General features: G+C 43.4%; 1 protein-coding gene across 4 annotated transcripts in view; it reads right to left on the bottom strand.

Moving 5' to 3' along the window:
* Positions 1–21,770, bottom strand: part of LOC306852479 (supervillin-like) — a 151,086-nt gene that overhangs the window by 16,344 nt on the left and 112,972 nt on the right. For all 4 annotated transcript variants that reach the window (XM_079389350.1, XM_079389347.1, XM_079389349.1 and 1 more), the window contains 8 exons: positions 12,433–12,605; positions 10,777–10,932; positions 10,551–10,687; positions 7,628–7,775; positions 7,229–7,374; positions 6,940–7,115; positions 702–840; positions 316–613 (listed from right to left, as the gene is read on the bottom strand). In XM_079389350.1, coding sequence (XP_079245476.1) covers positions 316–613; positions 702–840; positions 6,940–7,115; positions 7,229–7,374; positions 7,628–7,775; positions 10,551–10,687; positions 10,777–10,932; positions 12,433–12,605 — 1,373 coding nt within the window. The remainder of the gene's footprint in view (positions 1–315; positions 614–701; positions 841–6,939; positions 7,116–7,228; positions 7,375–7,627; positions 7,776–10,550; positions 10,688–10,776; positions 10,933–12,432; positions 12,606–21,770) is intronic.

Below are 21,770 nucleotides of genomic sequence, written 5' to 3' on the forward strand. Positions count from 1 at the left end.
GCTCTCATGACCATTCTTGTCCACGATGTTTTAGAAAACAATCTTTTCACAGTTTATTTAGGTAATAGCTTAAGGCCATTTGCGCGATTTCAATCATCATGCAGTAATCAACCACCAACCCCCCCCACTAAAAAAAACAAAAAAAAACCCACTGATCTACGTGAATCACATGGGTCGTCCCTCAGAGCTCCAAAAATACAGAAATCCCTATTTATATGGAAAAATCACATCCCTGATACTGGATCACTACATTTTTACTTGTATTTACGGTCATACCAAGTGTAAAAGTAACATTAAGTCCCATGTCTCACTCACCAACATTAGTCACAGAGTATTTCCAACGGATGACATAGGTGTCACCCTCGTGCAGTTGACCCACACTCTCTGGCGGTATCTCGAAGTCATCAAACTCACGGATGTGCCATGCGTCCACAGCTAATGTGGCCAGCTCAGCCTGCCGCCCATCCTCAGAAAGTACCAATCCATGACCTCTCTGAACATCCACACTCTCCAGCACCATCTTCACAGGGCCCGACACTCCTGCCAGCATCTCTGTGACATCACATGGCTTCAGCTCGGAGTCACAGGTGGGAAGGTGCTGATAGACTGGACTCTGGAGAAAAAAAGAGAAAATGCAGGTTGTCAGTGTCTTTTCAAACGAGAGAAGAAGTGTCTTTTTTGAGTGTCTCAATGTCTGTTACCTTCACCTCCTCCACCACTGGTTCATCCTTGGAGGGTTTCCTCTCTGCCCAGTCTAAAAATTTCTCTTTGAACAGAGCAGTTTCATTGTGTTCTGACAGCCGACCAAACAGGGCCCAGCTCGGCCTGCCCTCACCTTGTCTGCACACAAACAGACATAAGTATGAAAGAAAAGGAGTAGGATTCGGTTCCAGTAACAGTTCTTAAATGACTACATTTCTGAATTGAATGTAATGAGAGAGAAAGACTGAACATGACGGAACAATACAAAGACAAACATGCAACACATCTTTGTTGCATGGTCCTCTCTGGTTGCACACAAATGTGTGCATGCAAAGCGACCAGTGTAGTATATTTTGTTAAAGATTGACTCTTATTTGATTGGCATTGGCTAATTCAATCAAAAAGAATTTGTCTCAATTTTATGAGACTGACTCACTGAATCATTTGGAGCAGATCTTGATTTACTTACTCAAGTCATTTACCTTATTTAATTAGAAATTTAACTGGTAATTACAGACTTTACATGCACACACAGTGTGTATTCAAAGATACAGAAAATTCAGAATAAAGTGGAAGCTGAAGTGAAAGTACAAAATGAACCATCAGTCATGTAGTAAAGACATTTCGTCGCCTTGGAATTATAAGGTTCTATCTGACATTTTTGTCAAAATTTAGTTATTCACATATTCTTATTCCGTGATAACTTATTTACATTATGTGTCATGAGAGGAAACCGTATAATAGTTCAACAGGTTGCATTTATTTAACAGATTGCATGAACTGCACTCTTGCGTGAACTGCATAAATCACTTCTGCTTTTCCCATCTCCGTAGGGGGTGGAGTTCCCCGCCCATCGGGTACAATTTGATTGGCCAACATAATAAGCTGGTTCCCACATCTTCCCTCTTTTGAAAAGAACATTGTTTCTTTTAACACAAAACAAATGAACCATGTTATAACACATTCCCATTGTTTCCTTCTAAACAGATTAAGCAAATTAAAGCGCAACATAATGTAATGTTATTTTCTTTTTCTTTCTGTCACTTTCTTTCAATTACACCCCTTTTTCCTCTCTCTTTTTTTTTTTTATAGGAACATAACAATTAACTTGAACTCAAATCCGCCTGTGTAACAGAGACAGTCAATTTTAGTCCAGGTAACGTTTTGGTGTTTTCACAACTCTTCCACTGGAAGTCACAACTGGTGGTTTAGTGTCCAGTAAAGGTGCAGCTGGGGGAACTGCATGAGTATTTAAATGTTCAGTTCCAGTCTCAGGAAGAACTGGTTCTTTTCCTCCCTGAGGTGCAGCACAGGTTGTAGCATCCGGTTGCAAAGGTATTGCTTGCAAATGTTTCCTGTTTTTGCGCAGAACAGCTTCATTTTGAGTTTGCACCATGTGCGATCTTGGTTCTGAAGTTTTGTTCAGCACAACGGCTGGCGTTTTCCAGTGTCTCTCGTTGTCCAGCTTAAGAAGGACCTTCTCGCCAGGATGTAATTCAGGCAGTACACGAGCAGAGTGTCTCCGGTCATAGAAAAACTTGTAAGACCCCTTTGCGGTTTTATCCTTCCTCTCAACTGCTTTACAATCATGGGATTGAGGTCGGTATTTTCCCTCAAGCATTGGTAGGTTGGTTCGAATCTGCCGACCAGTCATTAGCTGGGCTGGGCTCAGTCCGGTTGCAGCTACAGGTGTTGCGCGATAGCACATCAACGCCAGTGTAGTCGTACGCTCCACTCCAGATTCTATGCCAATCAGGATCAGGTTGGCGTAGAATCCGTTTAGCAGTTTGAACTGATCTCTCCGCAGCTCCATTGGCTTGGGGAAAATGAGGACTTGAGGTTGTGTGGTGGAAATCATAGTCTGTACAGAACTGAAGCTCCCTGGGAATACCCCATCTCACAAACATGCACTTCAGTCTACTGATAACATGGAAGCTGGAGGGTGTCTGTAGGTGAGCTATTTCGATGTCACGGGAGTAGTAGTCTACAACTATTAAGTAGGTTTTACCATCCAACTCACATAAATCTGCTGCAATCTTACACCAGGGACCAGTAGGCAAGGGAGTAGTAATTAAGGGTTCTCTTCTTTGTGTGGGTTTATGGGTCCTACAAAACATGCACATTGAAACCCTCCTGTTAATGTCATTGCCTATTCACCAAACTGACATCTTTGCCCTCTGATGACACTTGGTGAGCCCCAGATGCCCTTCATGAATTTGGCTTAACACCTCCTCCTCATTGACTCAGGAATGACTATTCTGTCCTCATACAAAAGCAGCCCATTGGCAAATGACAAGGAATCACTGGCTGTATGATAGCGGCTCAGTGGGAAGGGTATATGCTTTGGCCAACCCAAACTGAGAAAGCTTATCACTGCCTGGAGATCTGCATCTCCCTCTGTGGCCACCCTAATGGCATCTAGCTTGGATTGTGACACCTCTTTAGATGTGACCACTGCTTCAACATATGCCTTCACCTTATCTTCCACCTCTGACTGGCAGTGCCCACTCAGGGGATTCCGAGAAAGTGTGTCCACCACCACCAAGCATTTACCAGGAACATGCACTGCTTTCACATTGAAGCGCATCAGGCGCATTAGTAAACGCTGACACCTTAACGGAGCACGATCAATATCATACGAGTTGATGAGTGACACTAATGGTTTATGATCTGTCTGCAGGCAAAATTCATCCAACCCTTGCAAGTAACAGGCAAACCGCTCGCAGGCCCACACTCCTGCCAGGTACTCCTTCTCAATTTGGGAGTATCTGCGCTCTGCTTCAGTCAAAGTTCTGGAACAGAATGCAACTGCACGAGTTACATCACCATGGACTTGAAGAAAGGCAGCTCCTAACCCCAAACTGCTTGCATCAGCCCTAACCATTGTGGTTTTCTCAGGATCATAATAGGCAAGAGCAGGAGCTGTGGCCAACATGCCTTTTACTTTGTTCAGTGCCTGCTCATGGACCTCTGTCCAAAAACCAGACTGCATCCTTTTTCAGCAGAGCTGTAACTGGTTGAAGCTCTGTTGAAAGCCCTGGCACAAATTTGCCTAAATAATTGATCATTCCTAGAATTTGCCTGAGCTCGGTCACATGCTGGGAAGTCGTGGCCTAATGGTTAGAGAGTCGGACTTGTAATCCAAAGGTTGTGGGTTCGAGTCCCCGGCCGGCAGGAATTGTAGGTGGGGGGAGTGAATGTCCAACGCTCTCTCCACCCTCAATACCACGACTGAGGTGCCCTTGAGCAAGGCACCGAACCCCCAACTGCTCCCCGGGCGCTGCAGCATAAAATGGCTGCCCACTGCTCCGGGTGTGTGTTCACGGTGTGTGTGTGTTCACTGCTGTGTGTGTGCACGTTGGATGGGTTAAATGCAGAGCACGAATTCCGAGTATGGGTCACCATACTTGGCTGAATTTCACTTCACTCACTCACTCACTCATTAGTGGGACTAGGCATATCAGTTATTACCATTACCTTTGTTGCATCAGGCTTGATGCCGTCCTGACTGATGGTGTGCCCAAAATACTGCAGCTCAGATTTGTTGAAGTGACATTTATCACGGTTCAATTTAAGACCTGACTCTCTGGTGGTTTTCAGAACAGCCTCAAGATTTTCGTCATGCTCGTTTTTGTCCTTACCATAGACAAGTATGTCATCCATGACAACTTCAGTGCCTATGTGCCCAATTAGAAGTTTACTCATTTAGGCCCATCTTACAAGCAGTGCTACGGCTGAGCAAATTGTTGGAAAATGGCCCATCAACGACGGAAATCCAAAATTCAAAACTTTCCCATTTTCTTTCAGTGTTTGCCAGAAATTTTCCCAGGCAACTTACTTTCCCCACAGGACTCCGCACATTTATACTTGTTTTGACCAGCGGAGGGCGCTCTTGTAAGCTCTCAAACACTGAGCGTGACATGATGGTGATGTCGGCCCCAGTATAAATTTTGAATTTGACCACACCATCTGTCCTCTGCGGGACACACACCATCTGTCCTCTGCGGGAGACTCATTCATTACAGACCCTAGGAAAAATACATCACTAGTTTCACTATCACACTATCACAAGCTCTTTGACATTCTTCATTTTACATGCAATTGCAAAATGTCCCAGTTTATTGCATCTCCTACACCTTTTGTTTCGTGCGGGGCAATTATTCTCATTGTGTGTGTGATTACAACGTGTGCAGTCCACGATTTTTTTCCTTTGTTGCTGGACCCATAAAGCGCTTTGAGCTTCTGTAACGTCCGTGCTGTACAGCGCTCACTTCAGCGGCCGCTCCACCGCTCGCATTTTGCGTCTTGATGAGCTCCGACTGCCGGGCGATCTGGACCGCTTTGCCCAATGTCAACTCGCGTTCCATTTGTAACTTCTGGGAAACTTCACGATCTGCAATCCCAATAACAACTCTGTCCCGTATTTGTTCCTCTTTGCTCGCACCAAACTCGTAGTATTCGGCCAGTTCATAGAGGCATCTCACGAAAGCCTCGACAGTCTCTCCCGGTCTCTGTGTACGCTGGTGAAAACAGGCTCTCTCGTGAATAACATTCCTTCTCGGCACGAAATGGTCATTAAATTTGACGACAACAGTCTCGTAATTATTTGCATGTGAAGCTTCAGCAAACGTAAACGATCCGAATATCACTTCGGCATCCTTGCCCATTGCATACAACAAAGAATTTACTTGTACTTCCCCGCTTTCCTTATTCAGCTTCGTCGCAATGCGGAACCGGGAGAACCGCTGGATCCATGCAGGCCAGGTTGCAGGCTGTGCAAAATCAAAGGCCTCTGGTGCGTTGAACTTGGACATTTTCACTTCCAAAACAGGGCGAACTTGGTCGTGGGTGTCGCGTACGATTCTGACACCATGTCATGAGAGGAAACCGTATAATAGTTCAACAGGTTGCATTTATTTAACAGATTGCATGAACTGCACTCTTGCATGAACTGCATAAACCACTTCTGCTTTTCCCATCTCCGTAGGGGGTGGAGTTCCCCGCCCATTGGGTACAATTTGATTGGCCAACATAATAAGCTGGTTCCCACATTATGTGATGTTTTTTTATTAAGTTTTGTACATTTTAGGACTTTTTATGTATAAAACAAAAAAGTTCTATCTACAAAGTCGAACTCTTGGTTCTATAAGGTTCTATCTGTGAATCAGCCAATCAGCACTTCGAATGCACGAAAGAGGACCAATCAGGATCAACGTTCTTTGTCATGTCGCCGGACTGCTCCGTAACAGCAGGAAAGATTTAACATTAAACAACTATAATTACGTGTCTGCATAATCAATAAGTGCAATTCACCTTTTTTTCCCACAATGTGGCACTGCTTAAAACATAATGATGATGTGATTTTTCACTCATAATTAGCGCATGCATAAAACAATAAATTGAACTGGCTTGAATGGCTTTACTGCAGAGCAATTACTGCACATAATGAAATATATGTTCCACTGTCATTTGATGGTGGATGTGGTGAATAGCGATCAAAATGTTGTTTGTGAAGATGCTGAAAACGATAGTTTTGAGAATATATTGAGATGGTGAATATGAGCCAGATGACATTGATGGTAAAATCATCTGCTCAAATTGAACCCTTCTAAGTTTCAAAAGGTAAGGAAGTATGATTATTTTATGTTTTAAAACAAATTCTAAAAAAATATTTGTATTTCTTGAAAATTGTTGTTTCAGTTAATGTTTTGCAAGATAGAACCTTATAATTCCAACCTTTCCTAATTAGAAGGTTCTATCTGCATTTGACCTGTTCCAAAAATCCCCATTTACAAATTTGAGAGGATTTTGATGAATACATTTAGGGTCTCTGTCATTTTCATGTAGGAAAGAGACTTGTTCCCCATATAATTTTTGCTGTATGGAATGCAAAAACTTTGAAGCTCAATACCTCAAAACCACTCAGAATCCAGATAGAACCTTATAATTCCAAGGTGACGATTTTAAAAAACGAACAAAAACAAAATTTTAATTCAGCACTAATATGCTATAATCAAGGTAAACCACTTGGGGGCAGTATTGTGGTTGCGCATATGTGTCCTGGTTTTGATGGCAGCCCTTCAGAGTTTTTTTGAGAGCTCAATCCAGAATTCTCTCAAAGCTCTAGACATCACCAACAAAATCATAATCTGCAAAGATGTGTCCTACAAGATTGATTTTATCACCAACAGAGAACATGAGTTATGAGCATGAATGGTCAGTAAAGCGTTCACTCACTTAGGGGTGTCTTTATTAGCTGAGAAGGGGTCAAGAGGGTTGACCCTGCAAGTGCTGTAGTCGTACGCTCCACTCCAGATCTGTTTGCCCAATTGTACTGCCACCTTCCTGTCACTCAAAGGAACATCCTTTCCTGTCCAAACATACACCTCGCTACCGAAGTCAAACACCAGCGCCTGCCACATATACTCTGAGTTAAGTTCAGTATAATGGGATTAAGCACAGTTCATCAATAATCACAAACATGCACACACTAAACATCCACAACAAGAGGCTGTAAATGTCACACCTCCTTAGAGTTAAGAAGAGAGACACTGGGGATGGATGTGCAGGCCTCCTCATAAGGAACCAGCTTATCTTCCACCAGCTTGTAGACACCGTTTGACTCCACTACAGCACTCTCATATAGTTCATCTTCCTCCAGCTCCCCTGCACCTAGTAAAAAACACACACAGAAACATGTTTAAAAAAAAAAAAAAAAAGACACATCTACACAGAATTTCTACACAAAGGAAACTGGAGCAGAAATCAACTTGATTATGAGGATAAACTAAAATTGATTATTTACCATGAGTGAATCGTCTGCTGGAGTCAATGGTCTGCTTATACACAATTAATAATCAGTGAAATATTGTCATTTAAACACTGGTGCTCCTTGTGCAAGGCCTGGCAGGTTATGTGCCTGTACCTCTGTAATCAGTCTTTCCTCCCAGCAAACTCCAGAAATCCTTGGCTGAACGGTTGTCTGTGTTGATTCCCTCCTCCAGCACAGTGACCTGGGGAGCTTTGCAGCCGAGATCTCTCTTCGTCTGGACATACTGAGCCATCTCTGAGCCCTGACAAACACACATAAGAAACAACATAGAATGTGAGCATAATTTGCAATTAAGCTTTATTTTTGACAACATCTTTACTGAGTTTTTTATGTAGTTATGCTGTTATTCTTAATTAAAACAAGTAAAAAAATAATGTTTGGTAAATGGAATAAGATCGAATATAAATATTAGAGATAAAAAAAAACTAATAAAACTAAAAAAAAAAAGACTACTTTCTACCTGGGGTTAAAACCCTGCCTACACCACTTTTGCAGTGTTTTATCAATAGACAGTCAATTGTGTGCCTCGTCTTCATGTGCATTGGAACATGTCACAGAAACACATGATACTAACAACACAAATATGCAAAGAATGTTAACCGGAGTTTAGGAATGTACAGTCTGAAATGTAATTTTAAGAATACCCAGGATTAATTGATAAACCTGGGTAAAGTGTGAGCAGTGTGAAAAGTAAAACAAAACAGACCAGGATTTTGTTTACCCCATGGTTTAGAATTACAGAGGGTTAACTACAGTACGCCACGTGTAAAAAGCCCTGTAATAAATAAACTAAAGTACAACAATTACTGAAACTAAAGCTAATTCAAATTTTTATTTAAAAAAAAGAATAAAAAAATGACAAAAGCACATAAATTTTATTAAAACAAACTAAAATCAACAGAAAATGGAAATAAGAAGTAAATATAGCTGCAAGCAGCTGAAGGGGCTGTAGCGGAGCACAGAGCTGGAAGATCAAAAATAAAAAACGGCATAAATTGAATGAACGTGAAAAACGTCCGGTTCAGAAGTATAGGTGAGAAAAGTTGCACCACGTGGTACTCAAACCCTCAACACGACAGGCTACAGGCTTCAGAGCCAGTGGCTTAGCGGAGTGCACCACTCAGTTGATGCACATTCAAAAGGTTCCCGAGGAGAGGTTTAGGTGTGAGAATGAGCTCACAAAAGCCAGACTTAACATTTTAGATAGATTAGCATGCTAAGCTAACTTAATAATAAAGTAGTTTACGGTTAACCTGATAGCTGAAGAGCCACATTAGAACGAATGGTAACCGGTTAGCATGCTAACCAATTAGCATGGTAAGCTAACTCGCATAACTAACAGAAATCAACAAGCACAGGCATGGCCTACTTCAGAGAGGCATTTTTCGGGAACAGTAGTGAATATCCAAAATCTGTTCAGTCATTTTTGTGAAGCTTGGTCCAAAGATCATCTGATCAGATTTTTTACAAAATCATGCAAAATTTGTAGGAGTAGTAGCGAAAAAGCTGTTTTTCATTTACTTCAATATTGCGGACAGACACACTGATGGAAAATGACAAGTGAGATACCGCCAGAATCGACATAAACCAGGAATGAAAGGACACAAAAATAACAAAATTTGGACAAAGTTTTCAAAAGTTGTAAGTGTTTTTTGCAAGAATCGTTATATCTCTGGAACACTAGGTGGCGCTGTCTTCAAACTCCTCAGGTACCTCGGTACGTGGTGTTGATCATCCCTACTGATTTTTGTGGCGATATGTCAAATGGTTTAAAAGATGGTTTAAAAGTTTATGACAAATTAAAAAATGGCGGACACATGGTTAAGCCGATCCAGGCAAAACTGATATCAAAATCTGAATCAGAATCAGAATTAGCTTTATTGCCAGGTATGTTTGCACATACAAGGAATTTGTTTTAGTGACAGTAGCTCCACAGTGTGACAGAATGATGACAGCAACAGGACAGGACACAGATAATAAAAAAAATAAAAATAAAATAATGTACAAATATACAAAAATGGACAATGTGCCAAATAGCACAAATACAATATACAAAATAGACAATTTAGTACATACAGGTATGTTAAGTGCAAATTTGAAATGTAATAAGTATGTGTGTTAAATAAAATAAGTATGATAGTGTTGTGTGTTTCATGTTTATTGTTAAGAGTTCAAGTGGTCATGAGATGGATTGCCTGAGGGAAGAAACTGTTCCTGTGTCTGGTCGTTCTGGTGCTCAGAGCTCTGTAGCGTCGACCAGACGGTAACAGTTCAAAGAGGGAGTGTGCTGGATGTGAGGGGTCCAGAGTTTACCAGTCCTTTTGCTCACTCTGGATATCCACAGATATCCAATATCATGATTTTCTGACCAACTGTTCAAATGTTATAAGCCAAAATAGTAATTTTTAATATCTCACGATTCATAGGTGGCGCTGTTCCCAACTTTGGCACTGACCCTCATACCATGCTGTTGATGAAGTGTATCAAGCTTGATTTTGATTGATCAAAGTTTGGCCGAGATACAGCCTCTGAATCGATATCATGTCGACCTCGGTCAAGGTCACAGCATCATAAGTTTTTTTTGACCAGTAGGTCAAAAACTTCTGTTCAGTCATTTAGCAGCGAAAAAATGAAAAACTATACTTTTCAAAATGGCCGCTACTGTAATGGGCACAGGCTTAATGTAAGATATTCAATGTGATCAGCATGAGGAGAGTAATCAGGTGCACTACGTTTAATTTTTCTAGAATTAGGGGTTCAAGTGTTATTACCATTTCAATGTTGAAATTTTGAACTCGTGATGGTGCTATAGAGTTGGTCTTAGAGACCCCAAAGTTGGTCAGATCACTATTCATGGCCATCACTACAAGTGTGCCAGATTTCATCATTTTCCTATGTTCCGTTCATAGGGCTGCCATAGACTCCCATTGGACGAGAAGTAGAATCATCGTCAGTACAGATACAATAGGGGCTACAGCCCCTTCGGGCCTTGGCCCCTAATAACAACCAGTAGTACCTTGGCTTTTTCGATTACATTGGCAAATTCTCCACTCCAGAAGAAGCAGTGTTTGGGAGTGATGAGCAGATAGCAGTCACCACTGTTCAGAGAGCGGGCTGTGGGTTCAACCAGACGCACCTGAACATGCCTGCGCCCTGTGTGAATTAATAAACAAGTGTTCAAAGCAGAACTTGCACATTTAAGACATAAAAACTATATTTTGCATGACCCTTGACCACTTTACCTTTAATGTGGATGAGCATGAGCTTGTGGAAAGGCACAGCGCTGTTGTTGGTCACCACCTCCGTAGACTTTACGCTCCGAAGATTGACTTTCTTAAAGTTTTCTTTGCTGGCCAGACCTGCCAGAGCAGCATCTGCCAAATTTGAGTGCTTGGCCACTGAAGACACACAGAAGAGAGACATTTAAAATAGAATAACAGTGTTCATATTTGCTACATCACCATTATAACTGCTTCAATACAACGAGAGAAGACAGGAATGTGCAGAAAATTAGCAGCATTAAGAAAGCATATGCTTTTAATCCCACCGATCTCAATAGTGACCGTGAAAAAGGTTTTAATTTATAAAGCTCTAAAAACCTTACTGACTGATGTTTTAGTGCACTTCCTGCAAATATAGAAAAAATAAAGGGTCTCAATTAAATATGTGCAGTTTCACATGATTAGTGCAAATTGTCACACGACCAGAGCAGTTTATTTCCTGTTTGCACCTTGAGAAGATAGTGGCCGTTTCTCAAATGGAAGGTTGCATCCTCCGGAGGTCGCATTTGTAGGCTGCATACGTCATAAAGAAGATCCAAATTTAGAATATTAACAGTTATAAATTTGACCATTATTCTTAGTTAAGTGTAAATTGTTGTAATATGCGTATGACTCGTGGATCTAATGCTCAGTTAACTGAAAAAAAAAACAAGCTTGATGACGACATATGCAGCCTACAAATGCGACCTCCGGAGGACACAGCCTTCTGTTTGAGAAACGGCCGATAACTGCATCAAAGCTCCAAAACAAAAGGCTATTAAAGTATGTAAAAAAAAGAGTCAAACAGGCATGCACATCCCAACCACCCAGATCGGGCTCAGGTGCAGGACAACCTGATGTAGACCTGAGGGTCGAAACGTTACTGTTATTAAATTCATTTGGAGCAGCTATTTTCAGTGTGCGGACTTCTCTCGTTTTTCTTTATTAAAGTATGTTAACAAAGATATGACAAAGATTTTTGGCACACATTATCTTTAAGTTGTCTAGTATTAATATATTAATTCACATATATTCAGTTTTGTTGACTGTGGTCATAGAATGAATAAACATCTTGGTCACAATAGTGACCGGTGGGATAACAGTGAACTTAGGTATACAATATAAATCCAATTGCAGTTGTTAGTGAAAATTACACTAAAATGTTGCAATCTCAAAATATTGCACTAAATTAAAAATTCAAATACAAAAAAAAAATTACAATATTGATGAAAAAAACAATTGATGTTATATTTTATAAAAGAGTAACAATTTTGAAATGCATTGATGGTTGTATTTTTTTGTCTTTTATCTCAGTGTTCCTATCAACGTTGTATAAGGTTTTTTTATGCATAATAGTAAGCCTAGAATGTGATCAAGCAGTTTAAAATAGCTGGGCTAACAATTTTTATGACTGCAGAAATATGTTAATTCAGTACACACATTATCCCACCGGTCACAATTGTGACAGACCATAAAACAAAAATTTTCACACACTTTTCCAAAAAAAAAAAAATAAATAAATATTGATTATTTCAAAGGGTCACTAATGAAGCATCATTTGGATATTTTCATGTCTGGAAAAAACAAAACAAAAAAACATTCCATAAATTCACCAAAAAATGTATATAACAAACTTACTCCGCTCCATTTGCATCCTTTTGGTCTCCACGGAGGCCACGTTGAGTCTCTGCTCAGTGTAAGCCTGTCTCAGGTCGTCTCGTGCTGCCAGGGCACGGAGAGGGTTTCTCGAGCTCTTGGTTCTCCTGCAGGGCCGCACTGAGCGCTTGTGTTCCTCAACTGCTGATGTTAGTCTGCAGTTAATCAACAACATGTTCATGAGAGCAAGAACTAAGGCTACGTTTACACGACAACGATATAGTCAAAAACGGAAGAGTTTTTTCCTTGCGTTTTGAAAAAGTTTCACGTATACACGACAACGTTTTCAAAAGGGCAAGGCGGATGTAACTCGGACACTTTTCTAACCAGCATGCATCTTGTGGTGGTCACCGGTGATTGGTTCTGCGCAGATTTTGCTCATCTCAAACAAACCTATTAGTACCTGTAGGGAAGTGACGATTATATGTTGTATATGATGCGTCTCTGCTGTTGGTTGTAATGTTGGTGAAGTAAATCCACACTTTGCTGAAGAAGCGTTAGCAATTTCTTGAGCAGCAAAAACAGTACCATGTACTCCTCCATTGTTGTGTATGTTTGTTCATGCTTGCCTTTAAAATCGACACGTACTGCACATGTCTACAATTTACACATACTACGCACACGCATGACGTCACCGTTTTCAAAGATTCCCGTATTGGGTGTTTACACGGAAACGACAACAGCGGCGTTTCTCCCCGCACACGTGTATTATTTGGAACAATGAAAATATATTGTCTGGTAACAAATCACTTTTTTCATTGAATGGGTGAATCAAAATATTTTTTTGTTTCTGATTTATTCAGTGCTCAGGGGCAACCTTCTTTAATTTTCTGATTTTGTGTCCTTAAAAGTATTCAAAGTATCCCTGTCAGTTTAAAAACTTTGCTTAAAGCGCATTTATGTTATGGCTGTGTAAACCATATCATATCATTTTAAATATGGATATTTTTCTAACACATTGATTTGCTACAGGAGGCCTTTATTCACCCCCGGAGCCGTGTGATGCACATTTTGTTATGGATGGATGCACTTTATTTGACTACTTTTGGACTGCTGAACAAAAACAACCTGTACATTCCATTATAAAGTTTGCAAAAGCAAGGAAAATTTGTATTTAACTCTGATTGGATTCGTCTGAAAGAAGAAAGTCATATACACCTAGGACGCCTTGAGGGTGAGTAAAACATGGACTAATTTTAATTTTTGGGTGAACTAACCCTTTCATGGCATCCTTGTTTGTCAGAAGATGTTCATTTGAAGCATTTGACTGCAGATTGTAAATGAGGCATAATGTAAGGGAGAGTTCGCAAAGGAACTCTTGTTTAAAGTGTCATGAAACCCCCCTGTTTTAGCACTGGTCATTCACACCTCAGTTTTGAAAAAGACTCAAAAAAAGGGCCTGTAAAGCTGTGGAAAAGTGGGAGTGTTCTGTCAACACTGCACTGGCTCCCTATTAAGGGGGGGGGGGGGGGGGCGCAATGCTGTTTCCTGCATTCACAGTTGTTTACACTGTTACAGAGTTGGATTCTCATGCTAAGCATGGACAAAGTTTCAAAAAACAATTTGGACATATAACAAGAGTATTTCTGTGCCAAAAATCTTACTTCCGGGTTCGTACCAGTGTTCATTTTGACAGCAAATTTTGATTTAGTTTTAGTCATAGTCTTTTGACTAAAATACCATTTAGTTTTAGTCATATTTTAGTCATTTGAATTGTTTTTAGTTTTCGTTGATTAAATATCATAACATTTTAGTCGACTAAATCTACAGTAAATTTAGTCAACTAAAATCTAATGGGTTTAGTTACAGTGCATTTATTAAGCATTTCTCTAAAATTTCCAAACCTATTATATAGGTTTGATATTAAGGTTTTATCATGATAGACACCAATTTAACTGTGGTGACACACAACATGCCTTTATGTTAAAATGAAATAAAACCACTTCTCATAAAGAACAAGAACATGGTCTTCTTTTTAATGAAATACCAATGGTTATATAGGATAATTATGCATTCTTTATAGCAACTTGTTTACAATATTCTTCATTCTTTCAAGCAGACATATTTATTTATATAAATAAATTTTAATTAATCTTTAGGGCTACTAAAGTTTTTCAGTCAAAACCAGTGAGTGATTTTCTGTCTTTCTTTTGTTGCTTGATTAACATCAATGCCACAGACAATAGCAACTTAATTAGACTACTATCCCTTTAAAACCGAATGCACAGCTGCAATGGATGCAATGAACTGATACACGTTCTCCCTACTGTTTACGTTCACTTAAGACGTAATTGACTGTGTTTATGTGAATGCTCGTCAAAACGGACAATTCAACATCATTTTATGTGTAATTCTCCGTTCATGTGACGCGAGAGAGTACTCGCACACTGTGAGACGCGCTTTCTGTGTGTGTATGCTTCAGTGTCTGTGGTCAGAAAACCGGACCGAATCGAGTTTGCATTGTCAGATTTAACCATATGTCTGCTCTTCTCTTACTCACACATATTGACATTTTTTAATGTTTTATGAGACGTGCAGCAGGTGTATTATAGCTTATATCCTGCCGGTTCATATTTATACATCTAACCTCCTAACTACGCACTACAGAACTATGTCCCTCCCTAACATTTTGGTCTTGTTTTTATTAGTTGACGAATATGTCAATAGATTTTCGTAATAGTTTTGTCATTCAAAAAGAGTTTTCGTTTGTCATCATCTCATTGTAGACGGTGAAAAAAATGTCGTTGACGACAATTATGACGAAAATTATTCGTTAACTAAATTAACACTGGTTCATACGGAGCCCCTAAGAGCTCATGGTGGTGGAAAGATTTCGGGGTGGGTGAAAAAAATTTGGGATGGGAGGAAAAAATATTTTTCAAATCTTTTGCGTTCTCTCGCAAAACTTTGCGTTCTCTCGCAAAGATGTTTACGTTCCATCACAAAACTTTTTCGTTCCATCGCAAAACTTTGCGTTCTCTCGGGAACGCAAACATCTTTGCGAGAGAACGCAAAGTTTTGCGAGGGAACGCAAAAGTTTTGTGAGAGAACGCAAACATCTTTGCGAGAGAACGCAAAGTTTTGCAAGGGAACGAATGCAAAAGATTTGAAAAATATTTTTTCCTCCCACCCCAAATTTTTTTCACCCACCCTGAAATCTTTCCACCACCATGAGCTCTTAGGGGCTCCGTAGGTTCGTACAAGTTTCGGAGAGATTTTTAGATCGTGGCTCTTCATGGCGTAAACGAGGATGGAACTCCTTGTATGGGCATTTCTCCCGGAACACCATGCCCATCAATGCGCTTCCAGCAGTGCTGCACGGGACTGGCTTGGGAAGAATGTCTCTAAAGTGTGTTTTTGGTTGTGAGGGAAAGATAACCTTGTTCAGCTTCCCGAAGAACGACCTAGGTTACGTATGTAACCCAGGTTCCCTAAGGGAACGAGAGCTGCGTCGGAAGACGCTATGGGAACGCTCTCAGCGTCATTCCGCTCTGAATATCGTATGCAATCAGTCCAATAGAAAGGGCGAAGCGTCACGGGCGGGGTGACGTCACGACCAGGAAGTATATAAGCACGTGAGGCGGCGCCCGCGTTAGCTCCATGTCATGAAGCAAGCGCTGGCAGGGATGCCGGAAGTATGGCTGCGAGACGCAGCTCTCGTTCCCTTAGGGAACCTGGGTTACATACGTAACCTAGGTCGTTCCCTTTCAGGAACGTCGAGCTGCGTCGGAAGACGCTATGGGAACGCTATACCAACGCCTCCATACTGACAAGTCCCTGTCTGTGTCAGGACAAAAGGACAGAGGAGCCTGGAGTGGCTCGGAGATCAAGGTTGTAAAACCTCGCAAAGGTCAGGGGCGTGGACCATCCAGCAGCGTCGCAGATGTCCCGTATTGGGACACCTGCCCAAAGGGCCTTTGAGGCCGCCATACCTCTAGTTGAGTGCGCTCTGACTCCCAGCGGATGGGCAAGCCCAGAGGCCTCGTAAGCAAGGTTAACAGCATCCACAATCCACCTACTAAGAGTGGGCTTCGTAGCAGGAAGACCCCTCTTAGGCGGACCATAGCATACCAGCAACTGGTCCGTCTTTCTCCACAGGGCAGCTCTGTGGATGTATGCGCCCAGTGCTCGCACTGGGCACACACAGTGGTGCTTCTCCTGGTCAGGCTCCCTGAAGGGAGGAGGACAGAAGGCCTGCAGTACGACCGGCTGTGGTACGACTGTCGGGACTTTAGGAAGGTACCCCGGACGGGGGTAGAGAAATACTTTCGCCATGCCGGGCGCAAAGTCAATGTGAGAAGGGGCCGAAGAAAGAGCCTGAAGATCCCCCACCCTCCTCAGAGAGGTGATGGCCAACAGGAAGACAGTCTTGATAGTGAGGAGTCTATCAGTTATCTCCTCAAGAGGCTCGAAAGGCGCCCTACTCAGAGCCTCCAATACCACAGCCAAGTCCCACGTAGGGACTCGTGGTCGCACCGGAGGCTTCAGCCTCAGCGCACCGCGGAGGAAACGTATCACCAGGGGTTGTCTGCCCACTGACTGGCCATCGATAAGGGCGTGGTATGACGAAATAGCAGCCACGTAGACCTTAATCGTGGAGTGGGTTAACCCTGCGGCGAACCGGGCCTGCAGGAACTCCAGCACTGTACCAACTGGGCAGTTAACTGGGTCAAATTGGCGGTCTCCGCACCAGGAAGTGAAGAGTTTCCACTTCAGGGCATACAGTTTCCTCGTAGAGGGAGCTCTGGATTGAAGGAGGGTCTCAACAACCTCAGTTGACAGACCGGAAGCTATGAGTTGCGCCCCCTCAGAGGCCAAACCCACAGCTTCCATAGCTCCGGGCGGGGGTGCACAATGGTGCCCCCTGCCTGTGAGAGGAGATCTCTTCTGACAGGCACCGGCCACGGGGTGCCGTCGAGAAGAGCAATCAGGTCCGAGAACCATACTCGGCCCGGCCAGAACGGCGCTACTAGCAGTAGACTGACCGCGTCCCGGCGCACTCTCTCCAGAACTCCCGGGAGCAAAACGATCGGGGGGAAGGCGTACAGACGCAGCCTCGGCCACGTCTGCACCATAGCGTCCAGACCCAGCGGGGCTGGCGGAGCTAGAGAGAACCAGAGGGGACATTGCGCTGACTCTCGAGTGGCGAAGAGGTCCACCTGTGCCTGGCCAAAGACCTTCCAGATCTGCTTCACCACCTCTGGGTGAAGCATCCATTCCCCGGGCCTCAGCCCCTGCCTCGACAGAACGTCTGCTCCCACGTTGAGATGCCCAGGGATGTGAACAGCTCTCAAGGATAGGAGCTTGCCCTGGGCCCACACCAGGATCTGGTGCGCCAGCTTGTACAAGGGGCGCGACCTCAGACCTCCTTGGCGGTTGATATACGAGACTACTGCCGTGGTGTCGGTGCGCACCAGCACATGGCGGTCTCTTAGGTCCGGGAGGAAGTGCTTGATCGCACGGAACACAGCTAGGATCTCTAGCCGGTTGATATGCCACGATAGGTGGCGTCGACTCCACAGACCAAGGGCAGGGTGGCCACTCATGACCGCACCCCAACCGGTGAGAGATGCGTCCGTCGCTAGCGAGACGCGGCGACACGGAGCTCCCAGCACCGGGCCCTGAACCAAGAACTGAGGATCTCTCCACATGTCTAAGGCACGGAACCCACGGCGTGACACTTTGACAGCGCGGAGCGAGTCTCCCCTCAAGGAGACCCCTCTGTTCTTGAGCCACCACTGTAGGGGCCTCATGTACAGCAGGCCAGAAGGAATCACGCTGGACGCTGCTGCCATAAGCCCTAGCAGCCTCTGAAACTGCTTGACAGTGAATGGCTGGCCTTGACGCACTCTCCTGACTGCCGTGACGATCGACTCGATCCGAGCAGGGGTCAAACATGCCTGCATCGTGGTCGAATCCCACACCACGCCTAGATAAGTGGTTCTCTGAACTGGAGACAGCACACTTTTCTTGGCGTTGAGTCTCAACCCCAACTCTCTCATGTGGGCGAGAACGACATCTCGATGCCGAACCGCCAACTGCTCTGTCTGAGCGAGAATCAACCAATCGTCGATGTAATCGAGTATGCGGATGCCCTGCAGTCGCAACGGGACCAGTGCCGCATCCACACACTTGGTGAAAGTGCGGGGTGAGAGTGCTAGGCCGAAAGGAAGAACCCGATACTGATACGCTTTGCCCCCGAAAGCGAACCTCAGGAACTTCCTGTGAGAGGGAAGGATGGATATATGGAAATAGGCATCTTTGAGATCTATCGAGACAAACCAGTCCTCGGACCTGATCTGAGATATAATCTGCCTGACTGTAAGCATCTTGAACTTCAGCTTTCTGACTGAGCGGTTCAGAGCTCGCAGATCCAATATGGGCCTCAGCCCTCCATCCTTCTTTGGAACAATGAAGTATCGGCTGTAGAAGCCGGCGCGAGTCTCGTGAGGAGGAACCAACTCGATGGCTTCCTTCCTCACTAAATTCTCGACTTCTTGTTCCAGAACCAGAGCCTGCTCGGGGCGGACCGTAGTCACGCAAACCCCGTTGAACGGCGGAGGTGGGCCATCGAACTGGATGGAATAACCACGCTCTACCGTCCGCAGGACCCAAAGAGACATGTCTGGCAGCCGCTGCCAGGCCGCCAGATGATCTACTAAGGGAATCAGTCTCTCGAGACTGACCTCTGGTGTTAGAGATATGGCCAGACCACTGTCTTGCTGCGGCTCTCCGGAGGAAGACGCGGTCTCTGGCGCTTGAGGCGAGGTTCTCAGGCCTGCAGACACTACCGGCGGGGAATTCTGAGAAAAGCACTCGCTGGGACCTGCTGTGCCCTGGAGCTGCAGGGTTGGCAGACAGATCCCCGGAGAGCACCGAGGGGAGAAGGTCACCGGGTACCGCGGTGTAAGCCGCTCCACCCCAGTAGGGGCCGCCCTCCGAAGTCCTGGAGCACGCCCATCAGGACTTGTGTGCCGAGGACCTCCTAGCCATAAGGGTATCCCGAAGATCAGCCTTCGGCTTAGAGGTACTCGGCACCGCCGCGGGGGAGCACGAGTGGCCACGCTCTGCTTCTGCGCAGCCCGGTACGAGGAGCTGGTATGCGGAGGGGACTGCTCCCGCCCAGCAGTCCCCCGAGTTAGAGATCGGCGAGGGAGAAACCACTGAAACGCCTCCGCCTGCTTACGAGCCTCCTGAAATCTGTCGACGACCAAGCTGACTGCGTCGCCGAACAGACCAGAAGGCTGAAGCGGGGCGTCCATGTTTTTTTGTTTAACAGTAAATAAGACTCACAAGACAGATTGGACTGACACACACACAGAGCGCTTGCTGAATGACAGAAAGCTAACGCGGGCGCCGCCTCACGTGCTTATATACTTCCTGGTCGTGACGTCACCCCGCCCGTGACGCTTCGCCCTTTCTATTGGACTGATTGCTTACGATATTCAGAGCGGAATGACGCTGAGAGCGTTCCCATAGCGTCTTCCGACGCAGCTCGACGTTCCTGAAAGGGAACCCAGCGTTACGTAAGCAGTGGATGCAGTTTGTTTTTCTGGGGCAGCAAAGGAGTTTCTCAAGAGTGTTTGTTGACTAACGTTTTATAAATAAGGTCCAGTTCGACGCTGGATTTGCACATCGTTTGATACGGAAAGATGGAGCAGTTCCAGCTATAAAAGATCCCGGTCATGATTCAGAACTGCAGAAGGTAAGTGAAACAGCATCAAATGTCTCTGTTTTGTTGGCGATCGGCGCTCAAGTGCTCGTAACTCTTTAACTCCGCCCACGTCGCGCCTCCAGCAGCTTAGCTTTTCTTGGAGAGAATTGTAAAGCTGCATCTTTCTTTTATAAATATAAAACTAAAGATTTTTTGGACATATGAAGAATGCAGTACTACTCTACAGGTACTCAAGATTAACATGAGATTGGGTGAAAATGTGTGTGTTATGTCCCCTTTAAACATTGTATAGATTTTAAAATCTTGCTAATTAATTATAAAGCCCTGAATGGTTTAGCACCTCAGTACTTGAGCGAGCTCTTTTTGCATTATAGTCCTTCACGTACGCTGCATTCTCAAAACTCTGGCAATTTGATAATACCTAGAATATCAAAATCAACTGCGGGCGGCAGATCCTTTTCCTATTTATCACCCAAACTCGAATATTCTACCTAACATTGTTTGAGAGGCAGACACACTCGGCCCGATTAAATCTAGATTAAAGACTCATCTCTTTAACCTGGCTTACACATAACACACTAACACATGTACGTGACGTCACGTACGTTCACACTTGACGTAGGCTCCATCTCATCTTCTCCAAGTTCAAAATTGTCCAACATCGTTGTTTTACCTTGTAAACTCGTTGAGTTGTAACTCCCTACTTTTTGTAAACGGCGTTTGACTTAGTATTTACATGTTCAACTTGTAAACAGACTGGATGCTTCCGCCTACGTCAAGCGTGACCTTTTCAACTTCATTACTTCATGACCGCGTATCGCAGAACAGGTGATTATTTGGGTTTATAAAGCATATACTTTTTTTTTTTTTTTTTTTTAAATGACAGATCGTTTCACTAGATAAGACCCTTATTCATCGTCTGGTATCGTTTATAGCCCTTTGAAGCTGCACTGAAACTGTAATTTTGACCTTCAACCGTTTGGAGTCCATTGAACTTCACTATATGGAGAACATTCCTGGAATGTTTTTATCAAAAACCTTAATTTCTTTTTGAATGAAGAAAGAAATACATAAACATCTTGGATGACATGGGGGTGAGTAAATTATAAGGAAATTTTCATTTGAAAGTGAACTTATCCTTTAATACCGTAAAGCTGCTTTGACAATCTGTATTGTTAAAAGCGCTATATAAATAACGGTGACTTGACTTGACTTGAGTGTAGAGGACGGGAAGAGGGGAGAAAACCAATAAAACATAGACCTACAACACACTCATTATACAGACAAATGAATATTAAAATGGGAGCAGAGAAAGAAAGATAAAAACTATCAACAACGGAGATAGGGGCCCACCTTGACATATCTTAAAAATATAATAATAAATGAACTCTCAAGAAATCATATCATTAGAGACTACTAACAACTATAATGAACAAATACAATACGTTTTGATAAATTATTATTTGATATAAATAAGCAGAGATACTGGTCTACATGAAAAATGAAGAAGAACATTTAAAAGTTCTAATGTGTGCAACTGCGCATGCCTACAAGGTGCTGCTTCATGTTTGGAGCACGAGAAAATATGAAATATGTTCACATAAACTTGAAACACGCTTGCTCAGGTCCGCATAAGAACTATGAT

Source organism: Barbus barbus (assembly GCF_936440315.1).
Source record: "Barbus barbus genome assembly, chromosome: 32".
NCBI lineage: Eukaryota > Metazoa > Chordata > Actinopteri > Cypriniformes > Cyprinidae > Barbus > Barbus barbus.